The sequence below is a fragment of the Camellia sinensis genome, chromosome 2 (genome assembly GCF_055761805.1).
Source record: "Camellia sinensis isolate YWXY chromosome 2, ASM5576180v1, whole genome shotgun sequence".
In the NCBI taxonomy this organism is placed as follows: Eukaryota; Viridiplantae; Streptophyta; class Magnoliopsida; order Ericales; family Theaceae; genus Camellia; species Camellia sinensis.
This window is the reverse complement of record NC_138962.1, coordinates 202062581-202090253: the sequence shown is the minus strand read 5'-3', so window position 1 is coordinate 202090253 and position 27673 is coordinate 202062581. Positions and strand designations below refer to the sequence as shown.

The following is a 27673-nucleotide window of genomic DNA, read 5'->3' as shown; positions in this document are numbered from 1 at the left end:
CCCCATTATCCACCTCTTCAGCAACATGGTCTGCCACCTCATCATCTTCTTCCCCTTGTCTACTGCCTCTATCTGTAATATTCTCAACTTCTTCATCGAAGTTGAAGCCGTCTTCATTGTTTCTAAGAAACGATTGGCAGATACAATGCTCCTGTACAATTGTTGAGAATATGATTTGTTCCTCTATGATCCTGACTGGGTATAATACACCTTGGCAGTCCAAGTTGATTAGATGATTAATGGTGTTCATGCATCTTGTCTCGATCTTGATTTTACCACAGTGAAGAGACTCCATATTCAGTGTGCATTCCTCCACTTCAATCACCTCACCCCACTCTCTACCTATTGCAGAAAAAGTATTGTTGTTCCATAATACCAGTGGTACACCATAGCAGCTTAACCACACCTGCTTCACCTGTTCAAGAACCATGCTTTTGTCTCCTTCCTCAATCAATTCACACTAGTCTATGAGCCATTCCTTCATTAGCAATAACTTCTCCTTCATATCACTCACTGATTGAAATGAGAGAACTAACTATCTTCCACCTCCAACTCTAACTTTAATATCTCTATAGCCACGTCTCTGAAGTTCATCCTTAAACTCTGCAACTGAGAGTTGTGGTTTTAATCTTACCATTGCACTTTTATACAACCATCCATTACCTCATTTTGTGACCTTGATAGTTCGAACTAAGTTGGGTTGGAGGACGCTACCTCTAGCCGCATCAGCATATGACTTTTTCCCCTATAAGGGAACACTGACGGTGTGATTTCCTTCTCTTTCCTTCCACTGTTGTACTGTTTTGAGACTTTTTTGGTGTTGATCTTTGTCTGAACTTAGCCATTTTGACCTTGAGTGCTTTGTTATCGCACCAAAGTCCATTTTCTTTCTACAAAGCCATACCCGCTGCTACCAAGCAATCATACCTAATAAACCCAAATTTGGATCCTGTAGATTTTCTCCTCTTGTTCGGTATATACGCATCCCTCACCACACCAAAGTTTGAGAAGAGTTGAAATAGCCTTTTTGCCCCCATCGATGCTGGTATATTGTCCATTAACACCGAATAAATGTTATTCCCCCTTAAAGCCCCATCAGCGTGACTTTCATGCCTACGAATCACAGGTTGCCATCCTCCATTCCCATTCGTATTGGTTTGCCCCTTCATCATTCGTAACTTTCTCCTCTTTTGTGGTCAGGTTGATCGTCCGATGTTTATATATGACCAAAAAATTATCCTATTTGGTCATAAAATTACATTACAATTATTGAATGTCAATTATTCAATAATATTACATCTTAAAGAAATTACTCAAAAAAAATATGCTTATAAACCATAATCATTTTACGTGTGGTCTTTCATTAATTTTAAAGTTACTCCATATAAGTAAGAATAAAATAAAATAGTAATGAAATCAATATTATAATGTATATTGAGCTTAAGTGGTATGCGTTTTCTTAGCTTAAATCCATGGTTACGGGTTCAAGTTTTACCCACCTCTTTGTATAACTTTTTAAAAAAAATAAAATACATTGTCACGTGGTATGAGAAGAGCAAAGGTTTCACTATACCAATTGAGATCTTCACTTAATAATAATATAGATAGATTTTCAAATCATTTTTTTTTCTTAATTATTAGGTCATCTGGCAATAAATATAAGAGCAATAAAATAGGAGAGGATATTTGGTGGTTTTAGATCGATACTCCACACCGTTCAACTTGTGACACTTGCTCTATTGTCTCTAAAAAAACAACATAATTCTATTTAAATCAATAAAAATCAAATTAATTAGAACATCTCATAGGTTAAAAAAAAGTTAACTAATCATTACGACTTTTCAATCACATTAACTTTTAAAAAAATTTAAAATTTAAAAATTAATAAAAAAATAAATCTCAAATGAGGAGCAAAGGGTGGACAAAAATTGAGCTGGGTCGGCACTATATAGTAAGAGTATGTGTATTATTCCAAATTCGGCGCGGCCCGGCCCGGCCCAACCTGACATTGAGCCTAACTAGGAATGGGAAAATATCTCAATTCGCCAAGTTCTCAACTCTACCCGACATTAATGGGATAGGTTTGGGGGTAGTTGAATAGGATAGGATCGGATTTCAAAAAACTTTTGAAAAACCCAATTGGCTTTTGGTCAAGAGTATTTTTTTTACCCAAACCCTACCAACCCGCAAATACAGTAATATATGTATAACTTATTGTTAAAGTTTTATAGAATATATATATATAATATCTATACAATGTATTATTGAATTTCTATTATGTTATATATATATAATTTTAATATGTACAATATATAATATTTTTTTAATTGAAAATGGCATATTTTAATTCTAATATTATTGTTAAATTTCTGATTGTGTTGCGCATCGGGTAGGGTCAGGGTGGGGGTTATATTTGTGGGTTTGAGTGGGGTGGCGGAGAGTTTCATGAGGGCTAGGTCGGGTCGGGATGGGAGCAAACAACGAAAATGGGGGTAGGGCCCCTCAACTCATACCCTATTTGCTACCATCCCTAGGCCTAACCTTGTCATCTCAAGTCCGGCCCTAAAAGAATGTTTAAATCCCAAACCCGTCCACTAAACTCAATAGATATATTATTATCATTATTATTATTATTATTATTTTTGGTCTGGAAGGATTGCTAAATTATTTAAACCTTTTAAATAATTATTGAATTTAAATTATTAATAAAACTAAATTAAAAAATAAATGTAATACTTTAAGCAGCGTTTTATTTTAAACTGTAGAGAAAAAAAAAAGGTGTAAATATATATGCATTTTTAGTTATCTTTTATTATTTTTTTAATTTATTTTGTAACTAAATAATATCAAAATTAAAAAAAAAAATTAAATAGGCTGGCCGGGCCAAACTAGGTTAAATTTTTTTATCTTAAGTCTAGCCCAAAAATTAAATGAAAAAAAAAAAAAAAAAAAAAAAAATCTAGTCAAGACCTATGAAATAATTTTTTTTTTAAACCTTAAAAATATCAGACTAAATTGACCGAATTATCCGCGGATGGCCACCCTACCAAGTTGCATCAAAGAGAGCTAATTAGGGTGTGGTCAATTATGGGTTCATGAAAGCCTATTACACACATATTGAGCACGGGTCGTCAAAACCTTGTCAAAAAGACACAATTGGAGTGTGGTCAATAATGGATCATCCGTGCCTCAATTGCATTTATTTGCAAATAAGGTAGTCTTTAGCGTGTTTTTGTAACTCTTCTATGTCAAATACATATATTAAGATAAATTCTTTAAAAAAATAAAAAATCGAAACTAGTAGCCTACTCATTGGATTTTATCCTCAACATAGAAACAGCAAATATTCCTTATTCGCTAATTAATAATTGTTCCATTTTAAATTATGAACTCTCATATGCATAGTATTGTTGCTTGGAGCATCCCTAAGTAGACTTTCTCTTATCCACCAAAACCCTTAAAAAAATACTCTCAAGAGGGGACAAAGAATGAAGGTGATGCATCCCCATCACCCTGCTAACGAACCACCCATTCCCTTTCTTTCACTCCCTATATATATCAACCCATTTAACACCTAAACTCCATATCCACAAAACCCTAAGTCTCTCATACTCATCCCATTTCCAAAACTCCAAAGCACACATTGATCATCTTCACAATCTTTACACCAAAAATGTCTCTTAAATTGCTCATCTCACTCATCTCTCTCTCTCTTCTCCTCTCTCCCGCCATCTCCGGCCACCACCACACTGTAAAAAAATGGTGCGGCAAAACACCATACGCACAGCCCTGCGAGTACTTCTTAACCAACAACCCTAAATACATCAAACCCATCCAACATATGACAGATTTCTTCAAACTCTCAGTCCAGCTAGCCCTAGACCGAGCATTGCACGCCCAAACCCACACTTACAAGCTCGGCTCGATGTGTCGTAATGAGCGCGAAAAAGAGGCTTGGGCTGACTGTCTCGAGCTCTATGAGTACACAATCCACAGGCTCAACAAAACAGTCTATCCAACCACCAAGAAGAGCAAAGACGACATGCAAACGTGGCTGAGCACTGCCTTGACAAACCTCGAAACTTGCCGGGAAGGGTTCGAAGAGCTCGGCGTAGCCGACCATGTCTATCCATTAATGTCTAACAATGTTTCTAAGTTGATTAGTAACACTTTGGCTATGAACAAAGTCCCATATCATGCACCGAGTTACAAAAAAGGTGGGTTTCCGAGCTGGGTTAAGCCCGGTGATCGGAAATTATTACAGACTGCATCATCTCTAGCGTCGATAGCGAATGTGGTGGTGGCGCAGGACGGGTCAGGGAATTTTAAGACGATTGGACAGGCGGTAGCGGCTGGAGCGGCAAAGGGAGGGAGTGCAAGGTTTGTGATATATGTGAAGGCCGGCGTTTATAATGAGAATGTTCAGATTAAAGTGAAGAATGTTATGTTGATTGGTGATGGGATTGGGAAGACTATAATCACTGGAAGCAAGAGTGTTGGTGGTGGCAGTACCACCTTCCAATCAGCCACTGTTGGTAAGTTCAAAATTTTCTTGTTTTTGTAGTTTAATTATTATCTTAGAACTATGGTTTCAAATAATGATATTGGTATTAGTATTGATGATATAGTTATACGTTAGGTCATATGAAACAGTATTGGTTGTTTTATTAGTCAATATCGATATGAAACATCGTTTTAAATATCGATATATTGATATGCGTTAGTTTGGAACATGGTTCAAAATTCTTTTATTTTTTATCCCTTTTTTAAATTGTTTCGTAGAAAGTTAACTCAAGAGATTGATTCAGTAAAAATACCTTTGAGTGAATGACATGGTCTAAGGAAAATATAGATTACATGTGAGACTATTAATTAAAAAAATAAAAAAATAAAAAAATAAAAACTTGAGGATGTGTTCGTTTCTTAAGAATATTAAACAATAAAATAATTTAAGAGAAAATTGAATTAAAGAAAAGGAAACATATGAGAATTATCTTTTCATTGCATGTTTAGTTTGCAAGAAAGTTTTAGAAAATTTAGTTATCAACTTTCAGATAAAGATTTCTTTATCAGAAAGTTTATATACTTCCATCAATAAAGATTTCTTTGCCGATCAAAAAAAAAAAAAAAAAAAAAAAAAAAAACTTTCTGATAATTCTATATCTTTTAGAAGAAATGATTTCAAGAAAAATATTTTCTTTACATTTTCCTTAGTAAAAAGATGAAAGAAATAAATATTTTAATTTAACAATTTTATTTAAATGAGAAATGATGGAAGAAACATTTGACTGGAGTCCTGTCATAACTCAGTTGAATTATTTAACAAAACTGGTTAGTTATGTTTCGAAATTAACAATAAAATAACTCTTTTTGTTTATAAAGTTTATATATATATATAAAAAAATACTACAATAACAATGTGACATATATATTAATATTTTTGTGGATTTTTTAAAAATTTTGTATTAAATTTTACTGTTGAATTAAAAAAAGTAGTAGTATTGTTGACTTCTTCTGGTAAAAGATGATTCCTGAGATATACATTTCATTTACCACCGGGGTAGTGGTGGGTGGAAAGGTGCATTCTTTTTACACAGTTGAACCAGGTTCGATTGTTGGGGTGTAATTAGTGACTCATTTTTCAAACGGTAAAGTTAATTGTGCTATATTATAATCGCAACTTTGCTTTTTGTATTAGGGGTTGGTGTATTCTTCTCCTCGGTGGTAGATCTCTTTTTTTGGGTTGAGCGATCTCTTTTTTTGGGTTGAGCTAAGTCTGACTGGCAACTAATTATCCCAAGATCAAGACTCACAAATATTATGATGCTCCCATGAAGCGTCTCAATTTTTTATAAAAAAAAACATAAACATTTCATGTTTGGGTTGTGCTAAGTCTGACTGGCAACTGATTATCCCGGGATCAAGACTCACAAATATTATGATGCTCCCATGAAGCGTCTCAATTTTTTATAAAAAAAAAGATAGACATTTCATTTTTGTTATTTATTTATTGAAATTACTACGAAACTAACTATAAACGACATGTCCATGACTAATGGGATCAATTATGAAATCTACGAAGCTTTGGATGGTCCCTTGGGGGGTGAATATTAGGTATTTTTGGAGTTTGGTTACGTGGTATTATATAATATTTTGATTGATAAAAAATATAAAATATTATAATTTTGTACTAAGTAATTGAAAAATATGAAAAAATATGATGAATAATAATTAATGAACAAGTATAGATATATATGATATTTCGAGAATACTTAATAATTTTCCCCCTTTGGAGGCCAATAGGTTTTGTTTGTTCTAAACAGTGGATGGCATAGATAGCTTATGTACAAGTAACTTCACACTCATTGACTTTGAATTGATCATATCATAAAAGTATTAAATAAAAAAATTTGAAAAAAATTATCTCATGTAATCTTTTTTAATATTTTTATTCTGGATTAAATACCTAGTATTCTTTGGATAATATTTTCCAAAATGTAATCGCCATACAATTTTGAATAATTTTTTTTTGGGTATAATTTTATTGTGAAAATCTCTTCTAAATTATTTTTTCCAAAATACATTTTTATAATTATTTTTTCTCCATTATTACATTCAACATTTCTTAAAACAGATCAATTTTTTATTTAAACCCGCACAATTTCTTCTTATTGATTCAGCGGTAGTCGGAGATGGGTTTATAGCACGAGGCATCACAGTCAGGAACACAGCTGGAGCAGTGCAACAACAGGCCGTGGCACTAAGAGTGGGCTCTGACCTCTCAGTGTTCTATCAATGCAGTTTTGAAGCGTACCAAGACACACTATATGTCCACTCTTTGCGGCAATTCTTTAGAGAATGCGATATTTATGGAACTGTAGACTTTATTTTTGGAAATTCTGCTGTTGTTTTCCAAAACTGCAACATTTATGCTCGTAGTCCTCCTAACAAGACCAACACCCTAACTGCACAAGGCAGAACAGACCCTAACCAAAACACTGGAATTTCAATCCACAATTGCAAGGTCACCGCTGCTCCGGATTTGGTACCAGTGCAGAGCACAGTCAACACATACCTTGGTAGGCCATGGCAGATGTATTCGCGCACGGTCTTTATGAATACTTTCCTCGATTCGTTGATTAACCCAACAGGATGGATGCCCTGGAATGGAAATTTTGCTCTTAGTACTTTGTACTACGGGGAGTACATGAACACTGGTCCTGGCTCGTCCACCGCTGGCCGGGTGAAGTGGCCTGGCTATCATGTCATTACTAGCGCGACTGTGGCTTCTCAATTCACAGTGGGCAGCTTCATCTCTGGAAACTCGTGGTTGCCAACAACCAAAGTGCCGTTCACGCCCGGCCTTTGATTTACGTCTGCATGCATGGATGACTTCTCCATGGCAACCCATTTGTTTTCTTTCAACAAAATAAAGATCACAAAAAAATAAAAGAAATGTGGTGCAAATATATGGTAATTCTTAATAACTATTGTTGTATCATTTTCTCCAATTTTTTTACTTTTAATTTCATTATTTTCTTATTGAGTTGTTTTTGTTTCTGTAATTATGTTTTTATAGAAGAAAATGTGGTGCATGTTTTTGTTTCTTATGATAATGAGTTTCAATATTTGTCATTGGTCTCTAATAATTTCTTGTTAATCAAATTTCTATGGTGTTTTGAACTTCATTGACAATGAGAGATTATGAATGACTATTCTATTTTGTCATCATTTTTATGTTTCTCAGAATGCTTATGAAACGTAAACTATTCACAATCTTTTTTCTTTTTTTTTAAAAAAAAATTATACTTCGGTTATTTAAAAGGTTGAATTCATTCTAACCCTTGTGATTTTATTTTGGAACACTTTACTCTTTATAATTTAAATATAGGCAGAAGATCCTTTTTATGATTTTGGAATAAAATGTAACAATAACTCTGCTAATGGCAAGTACAAAATTACCTTAGTACTTGTGTGTCATATTCACTTTTTCACTTCTTTAATACATATAATTTGACCAAAGCATTTGGCGTAAAGGTTATGTAACACTTTTTGTGGCGTGATGTCTTGGATTTAATACTTATAAAAAGGAGTTTTGATACCCTTTGTGATAGTTGATCACTCCCCTATTATGAAGTTGTATTTAGTAGTTATTCAGCTTCCCTTAATTTATTTTTATTTTATTTTGTTTTTTGAAAGTGGTCAAGGACATAGAATTTTGGAGTAGATTGTTTTTTTTAATCATTTGTGTATAGTTTTTTAATAATTCTACACAAACTAACAATCTTATTAAAAAACTTACTAAAATTACAAATGGTCAGATGGGATTGGTTGTCAAAAAAAAAAAAAAAATTAATAATAATAATCAAACACCCAATGGTGAATATTTTTAGTAAAATTGTTAATTAAAATTTAAATAGATATAGTATAGATCACCAATGGTATGAACTCTCTCTCTCTCTCTCTCTCTCTCTCTCTCAGTGAGTCTCATTGAATCATTCATTCAATCTAACTCTCATTCTCACTGTAATTCGATCATTCATTCTCGCTGTAATTCATTCAAACTAGTTTAATTGGATATTAATTGAGGCCAACTAGTTTAGCTAGATATTAATGGAGGTTTGTGTCAGTTGATTTGTAAACAAATAGTTTAGTTGAATATTACTGTAGACACCCCATTTTTGACCGACCTTGAGACTCAGACATCACCAGTTGAGCGCTTGGTGATGTTGCGTATTGTGCTCGTTCAGAAGTTTCAGAGTCTTGGCTGTGAGCCCTGCCTCCGGATTTCCGAACCCTCTTCCGTGCTTTGCCTCGGTTTGCGAACCAGGCTCGGTTTTCTCTGTTTCTTTTCCTGAGGGGAGGGAGAGGTCCCGTAGACCATCTCTCAGTGGCCGTGGGCTACATTTTGTGGCTGCAGGCCATTTTGCCCATTTCGGAGCCCGGTTCCCAGTTTTCGGAGCCGTCAGGCCGTGTGCCTCGGTTCGGGACCGCTTAACCGTCTCCTATTGCTCCGGTTTTTGGCATGCTCCTTATTTGCTCCCTTTTGAGAGACACTGAGGTCTGAGAGACCCACTTCGTGGTCGAGTGCCACTTTCGGTGCTTAACAGGCAGTTTTCGGGGCCCCGAACTGCGCGTTCTGGCCCCCGAACATTCGTTTTGCATCGGTTTTCGTTCATTTTTGGCAGGTACCTCTGTTTCATCCCCAGGAAGGCCGTAGAAGGATGGGAGGCCAGCAATTGTTTCAGCAACCAGTTATATTCCTCTGGCGCCCTCCGACGCCCACTTTTTCTCACTTCCAAGCCAATGTTGAATACCATTGGGCCATTTTCTTGAACTTTTAACCACATATTTGTGTTGTAGACACATGGGAGGACACCAAAAGTTGATGGCCGGCCAGTAATTCCACCTGACCCTTTTGAACCCTTCCTAAAAATGGCCTATTCTCTCTCCTGTTTTACAGTTGACAATTTTGAACCACAGGGTTGTGTTGAGGGCACCTGGGAGGACACCATTTTGTGGTGGCCGGCCAGAAAATCATTTTGACCTTTTTGACCCTTGGCCGGCCGGCCATGGGGGGTGGCCGGTCGGCCACCTGACGCTCCAAAACCTGGCCGGCCATGATCCTTGCAGTGTGTATATTCCAGCTGTATATTTGTTTTCCCTCGAAAAAACCTGTATCCGGGGGACAACTTTTGGGGGGAAACTTGGCTTGTTTTCCCCCCAATTTTCCCCTCATTTTCTCCCCCTCTTTGGTCTATATACTTGGCTTCCAACATTGGTCCAAGGGTTAGAAAAAATTTCCCTCAAGCCCTTGGCATTGAACCTCACTCCCTCTCCATCTCCAAGCTTCCATCCTTCCAATCCTACACCATTTTACACTACACCACAAACCCCCACCCTTCCATCCTTCATTCCAGCAGCTGGAGGCTGTTCTTCAAGGCCTAGGAGTCACCAAACTCAAGCCAAGAAGCTATCAAAGTTTGGTCTTCAAGGGTGAGTAGCATTCCCTCTCTTTTGAGCTTGTTTTTGTATCATTTCTTAGCCATACATGCTTACTGTTTTGAGCTCCGGCCCTAACTGAAAGTGGCATTTTTTTGAGCTCCTTTTCAATTTTTCTTGAGGGCCTCTCACTGTTTGAGGCCCCCTTGATACACTTGCTTCATTATCCTTCTTATATGCCATTATCTTACATAGTATTTTTGGCCTATGTGTGATCTGTTTTGGAGCATGATGTAAACTGTAAGTGAGCTTATTTTGAGCCCTTCTTCAACATTGAAGAAGGGCTCATTGCTGTTTGGGACCTCCATGTGCCACTTGTCTTTATACCCCTCTTTGGTCCCCTTTTTTGCATGATGTATTACCCTCTTAAGCTTCTGTTTTTGAGCTCTTTTCAGAACTGAAAACAGTCTTATTTTGTCCCATTTTTCATGTTTCATTAAGGGTATTTCATGGTTTGAGGCATATTTTATGTACTTTGTGTTATATCTCTCTTTTTGGCCTCATTTTGCATAGCATTTTGGACATATTTGCATACTGTTTTGGGTCTGGCCATCAACTGTAAAATGCATTATTTTTGGCGTCTCTTCAACATTGTTGAAGGGCCCCTTTGTGTTTAAGGCCAGAAACCACCACTTGCTTCTTTGGCCATCTTTTGGCCCATTTCTTGCATGAGAGTTTAGCCACACCTGTGCTGGTTTTTGTGGTTTGCCATAAACTGTAAAAGATCATATTTTGGGCCCCTCTTCAACTTTGTTGAAGGGGGCCCTAATCTTTTTGGGGTCAGAAGCTGCAAGTTGTTTCATTATCTCACATTTAGGGCCATTTTTGCATGCTATTTTTTCCCTATTTGTGTTTGTTGTTTGGTCATGCCTTAAACTGTAAAAATTCTTGTCTAGGGGCTGCCTTGCTTCTGTTTTTTTCATATCATGTTCAAATTATGTTTGTATTGTATAGTTGTAAGCCATTTCATGCACCAAAATCCATGTTTCGGGGCTCGTTCCATGCATCGGGTTTCATTTTACCGGGTTTCGGGGCTGTTTTGCATCTCATTTTACCTCTGATTTTTGCATTATAGCATATCATACTCGATGTCTTTGCCATGTCTCATTAGAGTGGCATTTTGGTGCCTGAGGGTCGGTCCTCGGTTTGCGTGCACGCGTGCACGCATTTCGAGTTGTCTTGTTTTCATCTGATGGCCTCCTATGTGAGTGTGGCTGAGGCTCTCTCATGTTGGTGTAAGCCCATTATGCATTGTGTATGCCATTTCATTCCATAGCATTGTGTATGCTAGGTTGTTAGCGCATTGTGTATACCACGATTACCTCGTGCATTGTGTATGCCATTTCATTCTATAGCATTGTGTATGCTAGGTTGTTAGCGCATTGTGTATACCATGATTACCTCGTGCATCGTGTATGCCATTTCATAACATTGTGTATGTTAGGATTGTATCTTAGTTGCATTTCATGCATGTCATGCATATTGCATCATGTTCGGGATAGGAGTTAGCCCGGGCACGGGAAACGAGGTGCATTTCGTACTCCGAGTAACGGAACGTGTCTCAATTCCGCAGTCACCGACACTCCGGATTATCCATGATGGAGTTAGGTTTTGTTGTGTTTCCATGTGCATTTCATGTCCTATTGAGTTGTGCAATTCGACTCCTCGGCCATCATGCATCGATACGCGTGATTGGTGGCACGAGGATCGAGGCATGCATACATCTGTGAAAATACATTGCTATGCCCCTTTCCTGCTCTCTGTTGCAGCAAATCAAGAACTAGCAGTCTTCCGGGGCTTGGCGCGCTTTCCAAGAATAATTGCAAAACAGAGGCTAATCGGGGCATCCCAGTGGATTTCCACGCAAGGCAGCCTAAACATACATCATTCATCAGAATCAAGGCAGTCCCTGGCTTGCACGCCAGTTTTACAGCTTTCTTAGTTAATTTGTAAATTAATTAGGAATTTGTACATTATTTGGACTGTATTATTTGCACTGTAATATTCTTTTATTCGAGACTGTATATTTATTCGGACCCTCTGTGCGAAGGCATAATTGTAATAAGTGTGGGTGAGTGTGATGTATGTCTTCCAACCCCACGTCTTTCTTCCCTTTTATTTACCTGCTTATGATGGTTAGATTAGGCCATATTTCAATTAGCATACAGTATGATAGCATGTTTGCATTCATTTATTTGTCTTGCATGCACCGGGCTCGGCGCATCATACTAACTGCATCTGTATTTCAATTCTAAGTTGAATACATGTTAGCTGTAGCATTCCATATGCCATATTTAGAATAGCCGAGCCTGCTATAGTTTGCATTTTTGCACGTGTTGCATTAGGCATTTCTGTATACTTAGGATTCATGCATGATTTCTAATGAGTTTTTGTTTTGGCTTGGAGTACTCGGTGAGTTTTATGCTTTAGCATCCTTGCATGCATGTGAGTGACTGCCATGAATAGCATGCTTACCATGAGGCTATTTGCTTATGTGATATAACTGCCTGAATGCCTGTGGGTGAAGGTTGGGTTATTTAGATTGGAACAATTCATCAAATGTGTGTTGTTTTAAGCCCACTAGATAGTGGCAAAATCATGTTTTCTAAGCCCACCCGAGGGTGGCAAATCCACGTCTTAGCCTACTTGCGGGTAGCACCATCAAACCACTTTAAAAAATAAACATGAAATGTTTTGTTCCAATTCAGACGATCCAGTCTATACTTGTATGCTGTGCGCATCACATAGTAAATCTAGGCTAATAACCGGAATAAGAACACACAATGTTTTCAAAACTTGATATCATGGTTAGTAGAGGCCGATCTTTGATCGGGCGAGCGGGGGTGCTCACGAAGTGACCTTCCCCAATCGTACCCAAGTTCCCGAGCCAAGGCAACTTTGGTGATGATGGACACGTGGCCTTAGGCAACGAGTCAGGGTTTCCTAAATTTCCCAAAATAAAATATTTAGGTGGCGACTCTGTATCTGGCAAAGCAGTCCATGTTTGGCACTTCTTTCAAAAAATCTGTTTTCTCAAAACGATTTGCCGGATTTGGACTCTTTGGTTCAGATTACGAACCGTGACAATTTAAGAGTCATGAGCTATAGTGACCCCAAATGAACAGAACGGGACTCACCCTCCCGGGGCGTTCGGGGACGTCTACAGTTTCTGGCGACTCTGCTGGGGATTTAGAGAACTTGACTCGAACTCATGATATCTGGTTTTGACTACGCTTGTGTGTTTCTTTGCATTGCATTTGCATTGGTGCGCCTAGGATACCGTGTTTGCCATCTGCTATTCCTGAACGGTTTGCCGGAGGCTTGTCTTGTCAAGGCATGACCATAAGGCTGACCGGTTGTGGGCTCTGCCAGTATGGGAACACAAACCCCGATTTTACCAGGGCACCCTTTTTGACCATTCGGCCTAGTGCATATTCGGATCCGTAGTGACCATTCCAAACTAGGACAGGTTGTTTACCCGTTTATAGGTCGTTTGAAACCGCTGTATGCGTAGTGAAACCCTAGCTCCTGACAAAATAGGACAGGGAAACCCTACCCCAACAAAGGGGTGTTTTGGCTCTCACTTATCTGTTATGTGCTTTGGGATGCGTCTCCATACGAATGCATGTATCAGTTTACAGAGTTTGGGCATCAGGCCTGCGGGCATCAGTTCAGTACTGTGGGCATCAAGCCTGTGGGCATCAATCAGTATTTGAGAATCAGTTATCTGCGGGTATCAGATTCAGCCTTTGGGGACAGTGATTCAGGGATGATAATCAGTGTTTGAGGACAGTGTGTATTCAGCTTATCAACCGTGTGTTATTTTGCCCGGCTGTGTGTCATGCATTTATTTTAAGCTGTTATGCTGCCCGTTTATCTGTTTATTTATTTCCTTATTGCTTTATTTATCTTTTTGCTAGGGCAGTTCTAGCACAATTGCTTCAAACCCAGCAGATACTCACCAAGCACTTTGGACACGAGGTCATCGACTTAATCGATCCGAGGATCTAATTGACGGACAGCCAGTGTTCCATTCTCTACCCCCGGTTATCAGGCAGAGACCGAGGAAGCACAGTGTATCCGAGCAGAGGACTACCCCGTCAGTGGACAGTCAGATTGGGATCCCAATTACTGCTATAGAAATAGACTTGCCAATAGTTCGGACGAACCAAGGCAGTATGGCAACACCGACAGGAGTCGAGGAAATGATGCGTCAGATGCAAGAAACCATGAGAGCCATGCAACAGGACGCCATTCGCCGGGATGAGTTTGCCAAACAACAGGCTGAGATCATGGCCCAACAGGCCGAACTGATTACCAGGCTGCAACAGCAGAATGCGGCATCTGCTTCACACCAAGTCCCTCCTCCGCCAGGGGCTCCCTTACCCGAGCAGGCACCTACTGTTCAGAATGCTTTGCCAAACACCCAGAACACTGTGCCAAATATCCAGAACCTACAAGAGGACACGAATCTTCCAACAGGGCCAACTCCGCCCCCGCTTCCGCCACAACTGTCCAAGACCCATACACCTAATCACCCGGACTCTCCCTTCGAGTTCAAGATTGATCATACAGCTCTAAAACTGAGCAAGCTTGAGAAGCTCTTCAAGAAATCCCAAGGGGTAAGGGCTATTCCGGATATCGAAGATGGATATACCGATGTGGCCGTGACATTGCCCGATAGGTTCAAGATGCCGCAAATTGACCGTTTCGACGGATCTGGAGACCCCATGGTCCATCTTCGGCTATTCTCAGACATCCTGCGGCCAATGGGCCTAACCTGACCACAGAAACTTTCGCTGTTCGGCCGAACCCTGTCGGGTGTGGCCGCCCACTGGTACGCGACGTTAGAAGATGAAGTAAAAAGGAGTTGGGATGAAATGGCTGAGGCCTTTGTCGCGCAATACTCGTACAACACTCAAATCGAGATTACAACTCGTGATCTCGAAATGACAAGGCAAGAGCCCAAGGAAACTTTCTCAGACTTTGTAACCCGGTGGAGGGCAAAGGCGTCAATGATGACTTTTAGGCCAACGGATAAGGATCAAATACGGATGGTTGTGCGCAACCTCCAGCCCAAACTAATGCAGAAAATGATCGTGCTCCCCTTCCCTACCTTTTCGGACTTGCATGAGATGGGAGTACAGATCGAGGATGCTATGAAGCAGGGCCTCATTGACCAGGAAAAGGAGCAGCCCAGGAGGGCATTTTCCCGTAGTTCGAATGCGACCATCAGCAGTGACGCAGCTGCAAGATCTTCCGAAGTGGGCATGGTCGCCACCACCACACCAAGAGCAGCCACCCCCTTTATTGGTGCATCCACTTCAAACCCCCGAACTTCAGACTATCTACCCCGAGGCAAGAGGGTTTTCACCCCATTCTATATGTCTTTGTCTAAAGCCCTAGGGGTCCTACTCAGGAAAGGACATCTGAAACCGTTAGAGCAACGACCTCTACCCGATCCTCTCCCTCCAAAGCATGACCCGACTAAGTACTGTGCTTTCCATCAACCAACCGGTCATGACACCGACTATTGCGTCCGTCTCCGCCACGAGATACAAAATTTGATTGACAATGGGGTCATCCCCGCACCAGGTCCTGCGAAGTCTATCGGCACTTGATAAGTGAACTTGTGGGGGGATAATGTGATGTGATCGAGGGATGAACCACCTGCAGGCGGCGTTCAGTTTATTTCAGATATGGTGTATGGCACGCACTGTTTTGAGCATTTGTGAATGCTGGTTTTGTACATTTTGACTTAGGTATTGGGTTAGTCTTGTTGTGTTATTTTGAGTCTGTCTCTTTGTCTCGAGTCAATCTTTTTGATTAAGGGTCTGTCTTGTTGTATCGAGTCAGTCCTGTTGTATAGGAGTCGGGTGATTCCAGGGGGTGTTACCTCGGGCGTCAGCATTTTGTTTTGTGTTTGTCTTTTCGTTTTGTTTTGAGTCTGTTTCTGCCAGGGAGCCAGTTGTGCCGACAGATTTGAATGAAGCAGCATGGTTTTTCACGCTCTTGTGTTTGCCTCGGCCGTGTGCCAATTGTGCCAGAAAGTTTGAATGAAACGGAAGTACTTTTCGCCTACTCTTTTGCACCCCAAAATCATTGCATTGACCTAAGTTTTTCAAAACTTTTTGAACACTGCGGTGAAAATGAAGAGGAAGGAATTCCTCGGGTTTTGCAAAATTTGATCATTTGAGAGATAGAGAGGCGTGCTAAGCCCTTAATGAATGAAATCATGCTTGTTAGCGTGAGTACTGAGAAGGACCCTGGCTTGATCCAGACTGGTTTCACACTATCTTTAGCGCGAGCGATTTGTCGCTTTCTTAAAAACTTTCAAAAACAAAATGTTTTGCGCGGTCCTGCGAAGACCTGTGTGGATTCGCTCTTGAGATTGTGCAGCCTAGGATCGCTCTCAGCCTCGAGACTCAACCCCTTCGCTTCCAAACCTTGAACTTGAATTCAGAAGGTTCAACGGTCAACTACGATGTGAGGCCTGTGTGGCTGGAATTGAAGCAGCCCTCGAACAAGAGGCCAGGAAAATCTGATCAAAAAGATCAGAAGATCAGCAGAAGCTTGCAAAGCTAGAACAGAAGTACCCCTCGAACTAGGGGCAAAGATATCAGACATGCTCGAAGAGCTGAAGATGAGTCCTCTTGCAAATCAACAGCCACTCTCCTGGATACGGATGGCTTCGAAACCCTATAACCATTTGGCATGGACCAAGTTACACTTTTACCCTTGAGAGGCTCGCTGGGCCGAAAACCCGGAAGGGCGACCTAGGCAAAAGTTAGAGCAAGAAAAGAAGAAAAAGAACAAAAAAGAGAAAAGAACAAAAGAACAAAAAAGAAAGATGTAAAGAAAAGAACAAAAAAAAAGAAAATCGAAAAAGAATGAAAAAGAATGAAAAGATACAAAAATTGAAACAAAAAAAGAAGAACAAAGCTCGCAAGGTCGAAAACCCGCAACGGGCGCCTTAGCAAAAGTTAGAGCCTAAAAAGGAAAGGTTAATACCCGAGTGTACCTTAACCCCGAACTACGTAAGGCTTGATTCCCATGTTTGGGATACGTAGGCAACTTCATTCTGAAGTCAAGCCATAAACATTTCCAATCCGATTGTGTCCATGCGATGGTTCTAGTCATCTTTGTCTTCTCTGTATCTGAGGATTTGGTTGTGTTCGTCGCTGTGAGGACTGCCTACAATGCGCTGCGGTGCCATCCAAACAAGGGGCAACTTTCCGTTGCCATTCAATGCGCTGCGGGGCCATTCAGACAAGGGGCAACTTTCCGTTGCCATTCAATGCACCGCGGTGCCGTTCAACAAGGGGCAATTCAATGCGCCGCGGTGCCGTTCAACAAGGGGCAATTCAATGCGCCGCGGTGCCGTTCAAACAAGGGACAACTTTCCGTTGCCATGCAGTTTCCCTCAAGCAAGGGGCAATTTTCCTTCGAATCCGAGGTTATGCATCTCGAGAGTAGGTTCCGTGCTCATTGAGCAGTGGTCGTTTGCAAAAATAATTTTTGAGAATTTTTACTGAGGTTGACTAATCTTTTCGAAAAGTATTCCACTTTCAAAACTGGACCATTTCTTGGACCCAAAAGAGGAAAATTTCCAGTGCTCATGGCCTGACTTGCATGATTTTAAATCAAAAAATCGAACAAGCGCGTTAATCTAACTCTCATGTTGGTCAAAACTGTTTTAGTAGAAAGCAAAAACAAAAAATGGTCAAAATGATGAACTAGGGGCACAGTTGAGTCAGGCTTCTTGTCTTTTCCATTGTCAACATACTTGCCAAGAAGGGCACTCTACCTGCCAGAAAAGGGCACAACAAAGGGCAGAAGGCTCTCACGTCCTCCAACCAACGAGGTATCAAGCCAAGTGCGAAGCACGAACTAGAATGGGGCAAGATATCCCATTCCATCATCTGGACAGATCTTATCACGTCCAAACTCCCCAGCAAGGCATCATCAACTGATGTTAGCTACAGATTTGCTACACACCCAGTTGTAGCGCAACCTTTCTGCGGGAGGAATTCACTAGCTGTGAGTGGAAGAAAAAGAATCTAGCAGCATGCTAGGGGCAAGAGCCCGCAACTTCCTGTTTATCCATCAACCACCCAGGGGAGGGATGAAAAATGAGAGATTGAAGAATAGAGAGATGTGCGATGAGAGAAAAAGTGAGAAAAGGGCTTTTTCAGAAAAAACAGAGCTTGAGGGCTGAGTGATGTGAGAACCACAAATGAGAAAGGGTGGGAAACACTACCCGATGAAACAGGCTCCCTATGCACGTCTGTGTGTCGTGTCTTTTGTTTTATCTCGATTCTTGTTTTGAGTCGTTTCGAGTGTTACTCGATGTGTCTAGGTTGTGTGCCTTCTATTTCCTTGTTGAGTCGTTTTGCTATGTTCAGTCGTAGGCTCAATACCTGGTCGAAAACTCATCTCTCGATTTCAAAAAAAAAAAAAAATTAATAATAAATAAAATCGTTTTGTACTCCGAGTGCCGTGCCGTTCTCCACATCTGTGCAAAACGAGATTTGTTCTTTCGAAAACTGCAGGGTTTAACCCAGGTCATGTGAGAACAGTGAAATCAGGGCCTATCTAAAGCTATATAGGTTCTGGACTGCAAAGCAAAAGAAAAGAGGGAAAATCGAAGCACTTGAGTGTATTTCACCTTCAGCGGATTCCGTGATTGTACTCCGGATGTACCTCCTCAGGCCTTGTCACTACTCCGAAGTATGAGTGTATCTCGACCCCAAGCTTAAGCCTGCTTCAAGTCAGAATGGCAATTAAAGCAGCAACAGATGTTATCTCTCTCTAATATGAACAGGGTGTGCCTGTTTTTGAGCTGAATGTGTTGCAAACCCCTCCGAAAGGTAAATCGGAGGTCGCGTTTTTATCTGGTCTCGTTAAGGCTTGTGTTCCCTTATTCGGAATTTTGTTTCAAATTTGCGTTGTCACGCACATTCTACTTGCATTGTTATGCATCCTTCCACCCGCATTGTTATGCACTTCTCATGCTTGCATTATGATGCACGTTCCAATTGCATTGTTATGCACCCACTTCACTAGCATTGTTATACCCATTCATTGGATTCATTATGCACATCTATCTCGCATTGTTATGCTCATTACTTGCATTTTTATGCACCAATTCACTTGCAATTATCATTCTTTCAACTCGTGCGTACGACGGGTTAGACCCTCTTCGGTTAAAAGCGTTCGGAATACGTTCCAATGCTCACACCATTCCGAAACACCGGGATACGTCCCTATGTTTCTCCCCCTTCGGTTAAAAGCGTTCGGAATACGTTCCAATGCTCACACCATTCTGAAACACCGGGATACGTCCCTATGTTTCTCCCTCTTCGGTTAAAAGCGTTCGGAATACGTTCCAATGCTTACACCATTCTGAAACACCGGGATACATCCCTATGTTTGTCCCCCTTCGGTTAAAAGCGTTCGGAATACATTCCAATGCTCACACCATTCTAAAACACCGGGATACGTCCATATGTTTCTCCCTCTTCGGTTAAAAGCGTTCGGAATACGTTCCAATGCTCACACCATTCTGAAACACCGGGATACGTCCCTATGTTTCTCCCCCTTCGGTTAAAAGCGTTCGGAATACGTTCCAATGCTCACACCATTCTGAAACACCGGGATACGTCCATATGTTTCTCCCCCTTCGGTTAAAAGCGTTCGGAATACGTTCCAATGCTCACACCATTCTGAAACACCGGGATACGTCACCATTCTGAAACACCGGGATACGTCCCTATGTTTCTCCCTCTTCGGTTAAAAGCGTTCGGAATACGTTCCAATGCTCACACCATTCTGAAACACCAGGATACGTCCCTATGTTTCTCCCTCTTCGGTTAAAAGCGTTCGGAATACGTTCCAATGCTCACACCATTCTGAAACACCGGGATACGTCCCTATGTTTCTCCCTCTTCGGTTAAAAGCGTTCGGAATACGTTCCAATGCTCACACCATTCTAAAACACCGGGATACGTCCCTATGTTTCTCCCCCTTCGGTTAAAAGCGTTCGGAATACGTTCCAATGCTTACACCATTCTGAAACGCCGGGATACGTCCCTATGTTTCTCCCTCTTTGGTTAAAAGCATTCAGAATACGTTCCAATGCTCACACCATTTTGAAACACCGGGATACGTCCCTTTGTTTCTCCCGCTTCGGTTAAAAGTGTTCGGAATACGTTCCAATGCTCGCACCATTCTGAAACGCCGGGATATGTCCCTATGTTTCACATTCCTTGCGGAACACCGGGATACGTCCCTATGTTTCTCATTCCTTGCGGAACACCGGGATACGTCCCTATGTTTCTCATTCCTTGCGGAACACCGGGATACGTCCCTATGTTTCTCCTTCTTTTCTAAAGCTTGGGATACGTCCCTAAACACCGGGATACGTCCCTAAACCTTGGGATACGTCCCTAAACACCGGGATACGTCCCCATGTTTCTTTGCATGATCATAAGTTATGTTCGGCTTCTTGCATTTTCATTTGCATTCCGCCCTTGCCTGCGGGCATGCCTGCGGGCACATCTCTGTTTATCTTGTATGTTTGTTTAAGTCTTCGGCCTCATCAAAAATGGGTCGTCTCTGGGCTTTGACATTCACTCCCGTCACGTGTGACTTTCGAGTTCTGTCAAAGAGGGGCAACTGTAGACACCCCATTTTTGACCGACCTTGAGACTCAGACGTCACCAGTTGAGTGCTTGGTGATGTTGCGTATTGTGCTCGTTCAAAAGTTTCAGAGTCTTGGCCGTAAGCCCTGCCTCCGGATTTCCGAACCCTCTTCCGTGCTTTGCCTCGGTTTGCGAACCAGGCTCAGTTTTCTCTGTTTCTTTTCCTGAGGGGAGGGAGAGGTCCCGTAGACCATCTCTCAGTGGCCGCGGGCTACATTTTGTGGCTGCAGGCCATTTTGCCCATTTCGGAGCCCGGTTCCCAGTTTTCGGAGCCGTCAGGCCGTGTGCCTCGGTTCGGGACCGCTTAACCGTCTCCTATTGCTCCGGTTTTTGGCATGCTCCTTATTTTCTCCCTTTTGAGGGACACTGAGGTCTGAGAGACCCACTTCGTGGTCGAGTGCCACTTTCGGTGCTTAACAGGCAGTTTTCGGGGCCTCGAACTGCGCGTTCTGGCCCCCGAACATTCGTTTTGCATCGGTTTTCGTTCATTTTTGGCAGGTACCTCTGTTTCATCCCCAGGAAGGCCGTAGAAGGGTGGGAGGCCAGCAATTGTTTCAGCAACCAGTTATATTCCTCCGGCGCCCTCCAGCGCCCGCTTTTTCTCACTTCCAAGCCAATGTTGAATACCCTTGGGCCATTTTCTTGAACTTTTAACCACATATTTGTGTTGTGGACACATGGGAGGACACCAAAAGTTGGTGGCCGGCCAGTAATTCCACCTGACCCTTTTGAACCCTTCCTAAAAATGGCCTATTCTCTCTCCTGTTTTACAGTTGACAATTTTGAACCACAGGGTTGTGTTGAGGGCACCTGGGAGGACACCATTTTGTGGTGGCCGGCCAGAAAATCTTTTTGACCTTTTTGACCCTTGGCCGGCCGGCCATGGGGGGTGGCCGGCCGGCCACCTGAAGCTCCAAAACCTGGCCGGCCATGATCCTTGCAGTGTGTATATTCCAGCTGTATATCTGTTTTCCCTCCAAAAAACCTGTATCCGGGGGACAACTTTTGGGGGGAAACTTGGCTTGTTTTCCCCCCAATTTTTCCCTCCTTTTCTCCCCCTCTTTGATCTATATACTTGGCCTCCAACATTGGTCCAAGGGTTAGAAAAAATTTCCCTCAAGCCCTTGGCATTGAACCTCACTCCCTCTCCATCTCCAAGCTTCCATCCTTCCAACCCTACACCATTTTACACTACACCACCAACCCCCACCCTTCCATCCTTCATTCCAGCAGCTGGAGGCTGTTCTTCAAGGCCTAGGAGTCACCAAACTCAAGCCAAGAAGCTATCAAAGTTTGGTCTTCAAGGGTGAGTAGCATTCCCTCTCTTTTGAGCTTGTTTTTGTATCATTTCTTAGCCATACATGCTTACTATTTTGAGCTCCGGCCCTAACTGAAAGTGGCATTTTTTTGAGCTCCTTTTTACATTTTCTTAAGGGCCTCTCACTGTTTGAGGCCCCCTTGATACACTTGCTTCATTATCCTTCTTATATGCCATTATCTTGCATAGTATTTTTGGCCTATGTGTGATATTTTTTGGAGCATGATGTAAACTGTAAGTGAGCTTATTTTGAGCCCTTCTTCAACATTGAAGAAGGGCTCATTACTGTTTGGGACCTCCATGTGCCACTTGTCTTTATACCCCTCTTTGGTCCCCTTTTTTGCATGATGTATTAGCCTCTTAAGCTTTTATTTTTGAGATCTTTTCAGAACTGAAAACAGTCTTATTTTGTCCCATTATTCATGTTTCATTAAGGGTCTTTCATGGTTTGAGGCATATTTTATGTACTTTGTGTTATATCTCTCTTGTTGGCCTCATTTTGCATAGCATTTTGGACATATTTGCATACTGTTTTGGGTTCGGCCATCAACTGTAAAATGCATTATTTTTGGCCCCTCTTCAACATTTTTGAAGGGCCCCTTTGTGTTTAAGGCCAGCAACCACCACTTGCTTCTTTGGCCATCTTTTGGCCCATTTCTTGCATGAGAGTTTAGCCACACCTGTGCTGGTTTTTTTGGTTTTCCATAAACTGTAAAAGATCATATTTTGGGCCCCTCTTAAAATTTGTTGAAGGGCCCTAATCTGTTTGGGGTCAGAAGCTGCAAGTTGTTTCATTATCTCACATTTAGGGCCATTTTTGCATGCTATTTTTTCCCTATTTGTGTTTGCTTTTTGGCCATGCCTTAAAGTGTAAAAATGCTTGTCTAGGGGCTGCCTTGCTTCTGTATTTTCATATCATGTTCAAATTATGTTTGTATTGTATAGTTGTAAGCCATTTCATGCACCAAAATCCATGTTTCGGGGCTCGTTCCATGCATCGGGTTTCATTTTACCGGGTTTCGGGGCTGTTTTGCATCTCATTTTACCTCTGATTTTTGCATTATAGCATATCATACTCCATGCCTTTGCCATGTCTCATTAGAGTGGCATTTCGGTGCCTGAGGGTCGGTCCTCGGTTTGCGTGCACGCGTGCACGCATTTCGAGTTGTCTTGTTTTCATCTGATGGCCTCCTATGTGAGTGTGGCTGAGGCTTTCTCATGTTGGTGTAAGCCCATTATGCATTGTGTATGCCATTTCATTCCATAGCATTGTGTATGCTAGGTTGTTAGCGCATTGTGTATACCATGATTACCTCGTGCATTGTGTATGCCATTTCATTCCATAGCATTGTGTATGCTAGGTTGTTAGCGCATTGTGTATACCATGATTACCTCGTGCATCGTGTATGCCATTTCATAACATTGTGTATGTTAGGATTGTATCTTAGTTGCATTTCATGCATGTCATGCATATTGCATCATGTTCGGGATAGGAGTTAGCCCGAGCACGGGAAACGAGGTGCATTTCGTACTTCGAGTGACGGAATGTGTCTCAATTCCGCCGTCACCGACATTATGGATTATCTATGATGGAGTTAGGTTTTGTTGTGTTTCCATGTGCATTTCATGTCATATTGAGTTGTGCAATTCGACTCCTCGGCCATCATGCATCGATATGTGTGATTGGTGGCACAAGGATCGAGGCTTGCATACATCTGTGAAAATACATTGCTATGCCCCTTTCCTGCTCTCTGTTGCAGCAAATCAAGAACTAGCAGTCTTCCGGGGCTTGGCGCGCTTTCCCAGAATAATTGCAAAACAGAGGCTAATCGGGGCATCCCAGTGGATTTCCGCACAAGGCAGCCTAAACATACATCATTCATCAGAATCAAGGCAGTCCCTGGCTTGCACGCCAGTTTTACAGCTTTCTTAGTTAATTTGTAAATTAATTAGGAATTTGTACATTATTTGGACTGTAATATTCTTTTATTCGGGGCTGTATATTTATTCGGACCCTCTGTGCGAGGGCATAATTGTAATAAGTGTGGGTGAGTGTGATGTATGTCTTCCAACCCCACATCTTTCTTCCCTTTTATTTACCTGCTTATGATGGTTAGATTAGGCTATATTTCAATTAGCATATAGTATGATAGCATGTTTGCATTCATTCATTTGTCTTGCATGCACCGGGCTCGGCGCATCATACTAACTGCATCTGTATTTCAATTCCAAGTTGAATACATGTTAGCTGTAGCATTCCATATGCCATGTTTAGAATAGCCGAGCCTGCTATAGTTTGCATTTTTGCACGTGTTGCATTAGGCATTTCTGTATACTTAGGATTCATGCATGATTTCTAATGAGTTTTTGTTTTGGCTTGGAGTACTCGGTGAGTTTTATGCTTTAGCATCCTTGCATGGGTGTGAGTGACTGTCATGAATAGCATGCTTACCATGAGGCTATTTGCTTATGTGATATAACTGCCTGAATGGCTGTGGGTGAAGGTTGGGTTATTTGGATTGGAACAATTCATCAAATGTGTGTTGTTTTAAGCCCACTAGATAGTGGCAAAATCATGTTTTCTAAGCCCACCCGAGGGTGGCAAATCCACGTCTTAGCCTACTTGCGGATAGCACCATCAAACCACTTTAAAAAATAAACATGAAATGTTTTGTTCCAATTCAGACGACCCAGTCTATACTTGTATGCTGTGCGCATCACATAGTAAATCTAGGCTAATAACCGGAATAAGAACACACAATGTTTTCAAAACTTGATATCATGGTTAGTAGAGGCCGATCTTTGATTGGGCGAGCGGGGGTGCTCACAAAGTGACCTTCTCCAATCGTACCCAAGTTCCCGAGCCGAGGCAACTTTGGTAATGACGGACACGTGGCCTTAGGCAACGAGTCAGGGTTTCCTAAATTTCCCAAAATAAAATATTTAGGTGGCGACTCTGTATCTGGCAAAGCAGTCCATGTTTGGCACTTCTTTCAAAAAATCTGTTTTCTCAAAACGAATTGCCGGATTTAGACTCTTTGGTTCAGATTACGAACCGTGACAATTTGAGAGTCCTGAGCTGTAGTGACCCCAAATGAACAGAACGAGACTCACCCTCCCGGGGCGTTCGGGGACGTCTACAATTACTTGCTCCGTGTAAATATATATATTTCCCCAATTCTAGTATTGAAAGCATGGAATTGAGAAATTAACAAGTCTTACCTTATGATGTGATGGCTTGACTCGCAAATTTTCCTTAATGAACATCTTACAATACTAAAATTATGACTTTTTTGCGTCTATTTTTTTGCGACTGATTATTTAGCCATCACAAAAAAATACTTTTTACATCAAAATCTCATTTTACTTGACCTAATCATGTTCAACTTAAAAAAATAAAATAAAACCCAAATCATGTCAAACTTGACCTATGTCTCATTTTTTTCTTATTTCCCAAATCTGAACTCTCTCTCTCTCTCTCTCTCTCTCTCTCTCACTCTCAAAATTTGTCTCTCGCTTGACTCTCTCTTTTGACTCTCCATTCTCTCTCACTCGAATCTCACTGTCGTGCTCACTCGACTCTCACTTTGATAAAGATTTGAAGATTTCAATCTGCTGTTGATGAAGATTTCGATCGATTCATAATCGAAATTCATAATCGGTAAGCCTAAACACTCTATTTGTCTCTCTCTATAATGTATGACACATCTTCATTGCTCGAATCTTACTCTCTGTAATGTTTGACACATATTTATCAATTAAACTGCAATGTGTAAATTGAAACATTAATCAATTCCATTCTCTGTCTCTCCCTTTAATCTAGCTCATTAGAGATGGCATTAAGGGAAGCATCGTGAACTTGAGAGGTTGTTTTTACCGGTAAATTAATCAATCTTCAATTTGTCTGCCTGTATGTGTTTTTTGATTCAATTTTCACGATCTGATCTTGCTATTGTTTTTCATTTTCGCTATAATCATCTATCTCTCTCGTTTCATGATTTGAGCAAGGATTTTGAACAGAGATTCAATTTCAGATGATTTTGAATGATTCCATTGATGAATTTTAATGTCCTTTCGGGTGCTCAAATTTAAATCATCTATGTTTTGCTAAACTCTATCCGCTTATGCATGTAGTTTATTTATTGGGGATGTAGAGTAACTTAATTATGATAATTTTATGAACCTTGAGGCGGAGCTCACCAATCTTGTACAAGATAGGGAGTGTTGTTCTGATGGTGGATAAATACATATGGTTGTACTAGGTCAATGAATTTTGATTAGAGACTTGAATTTTGATTTATTTGATTCAAGCATTTCCTTGGATTTATTTGTCAATGAATATACAAGAGATTTGGGGAAACATGACACCTGAAAAGCATGTGGAAAATCGAGAGAAGATTTAGGATGCGTATGCGTGCAATTTTCATTGAGTCTTCAGTTAGATGTGTTCTTTTTCTACAAGGATTATGAACACACCGGACAATTATATGCTTGAAACCAATGAAACACTCGAAGAAAAACCTATTAGGTCATAATTAGCAGAGAAGAAAAACCTGTGTTAGTTTCTGTATTAAGCACAACTTTTCATTTGTGAATATAATGTTCTATATGGTTTTAATCTTCTTAATAACTCCTATGCTATTCAATGCTCATTTTGGTTTCTTTTTAATATCTTAATTGCGGGAGCTATATTTTCCCACTCTGGTTGTATCGGGTCATGATTTTTGTTTTTAGACATTACATGATGTAGATAATGTAAAGATGGAAGGTGATAACGACATTAAAAGGATGATAATAACCATGTACAAACAACCAGTGGTGATAGTGAGGTTGATGGAATGCACAATTTTGTTTCTTTCCTTGCTTCAGGTAAAGAGCTTCTTGTATAAACTCTTTCTTGCACTAAATAGATATGATAAGATTTGATTAATTTTTGGACTTTCTACTTATTGACCCTTTTTATATCCCATTCATGTGATTCATTCATACTCTTTGTCCTCACTATGCAGTGGCTCACCATCAGATGATTTATGTCATTCTGAAACTTCTGTATCGAGGATTAATTATGAGACTTAGGATGTTGTGATACCTTCTAATTTAAGGCCTTCAGATTGTATCAAGAAAAGGATCAGCTGGTGTTGTGGGTATGATGCTTCTAAAATCAAACCAAAACTTGCATGCTCCATTTACACAGGTTGTTTTAGCTTCAGTAGACTAAGATTATTTTCCAGTTACTTTTTTTTAATCCCTGTAATTTTCAATAGAAACAATCTTGACTTGTTCTCTATGCTTGTTATAGGATGCACCACTTATGACAGAAGACATGCATGAGGAACGACTCAATGCTATAGAAGCCTTGGGTTCTTCATTTATGTAAACTCTTCATCATATGTACTATGACTGTGGTGAAGATGGCCATTGTGGGCATGTTATCGATATGCATATATATATATATATACATGTTGATATTATGACTGCTATCACTAATTATCTCAAAGTATATTTGAATGGTTGCAACTTAGATGTTTTGGTAAAGTGGTTACCACTCCACTTGCATTAACTTTGATTCAAGTAAAGTGGTACCGGTTTACTTGCTATTAATGTTGATTTAAACCTTTCATTTTTGCTGATTTCATATATTGACAAGGCT

The 27673-nt window shown here is 40.6% G+C and overlaps 1 protein-coding gene across 1 annotated transcript; it reads left to right on the top strand.

The window, feature by feature from the left end:
- The first annotated feature begins 3583 nt into the window (after positions 1–3583).
- On the top strand, positions 3584–7604 carry LOC114257568 (pectinesterase 2-like). Its single transcript, XM_082916592.1, has 2 exons — positions 3584–4535; positions 6681–7604. Exons 1-2 carry the CDS (start codon positions 3674–3676, stop codon positions 7367–7369), a joined length of 1551 nt encoding a protein of 516 aa, XP_082772718.1. The 5' UTR covers positions 3584–3673; the 3' UTR covers positions 7370–7604.
- Positions 7605–27673: the final 20069 nt, after the last annotated feature.

Coding starts and splice junctions, on each gene's coding strand:
- LOC114257568 (XM_082916592.1), top strand. CDS start 3,674: ATGTCTCTTAAATTGCTCATCTCACTCATCTCTCTCTCTCTTCTCCTC. Junction 4,536..6,680: donor CTTCCAATCAGCCACTGTTG/GTAAGTTCAAAA, acceptor TTATTGATTCAG/CGGTAGTCGGAGATGGGTTT.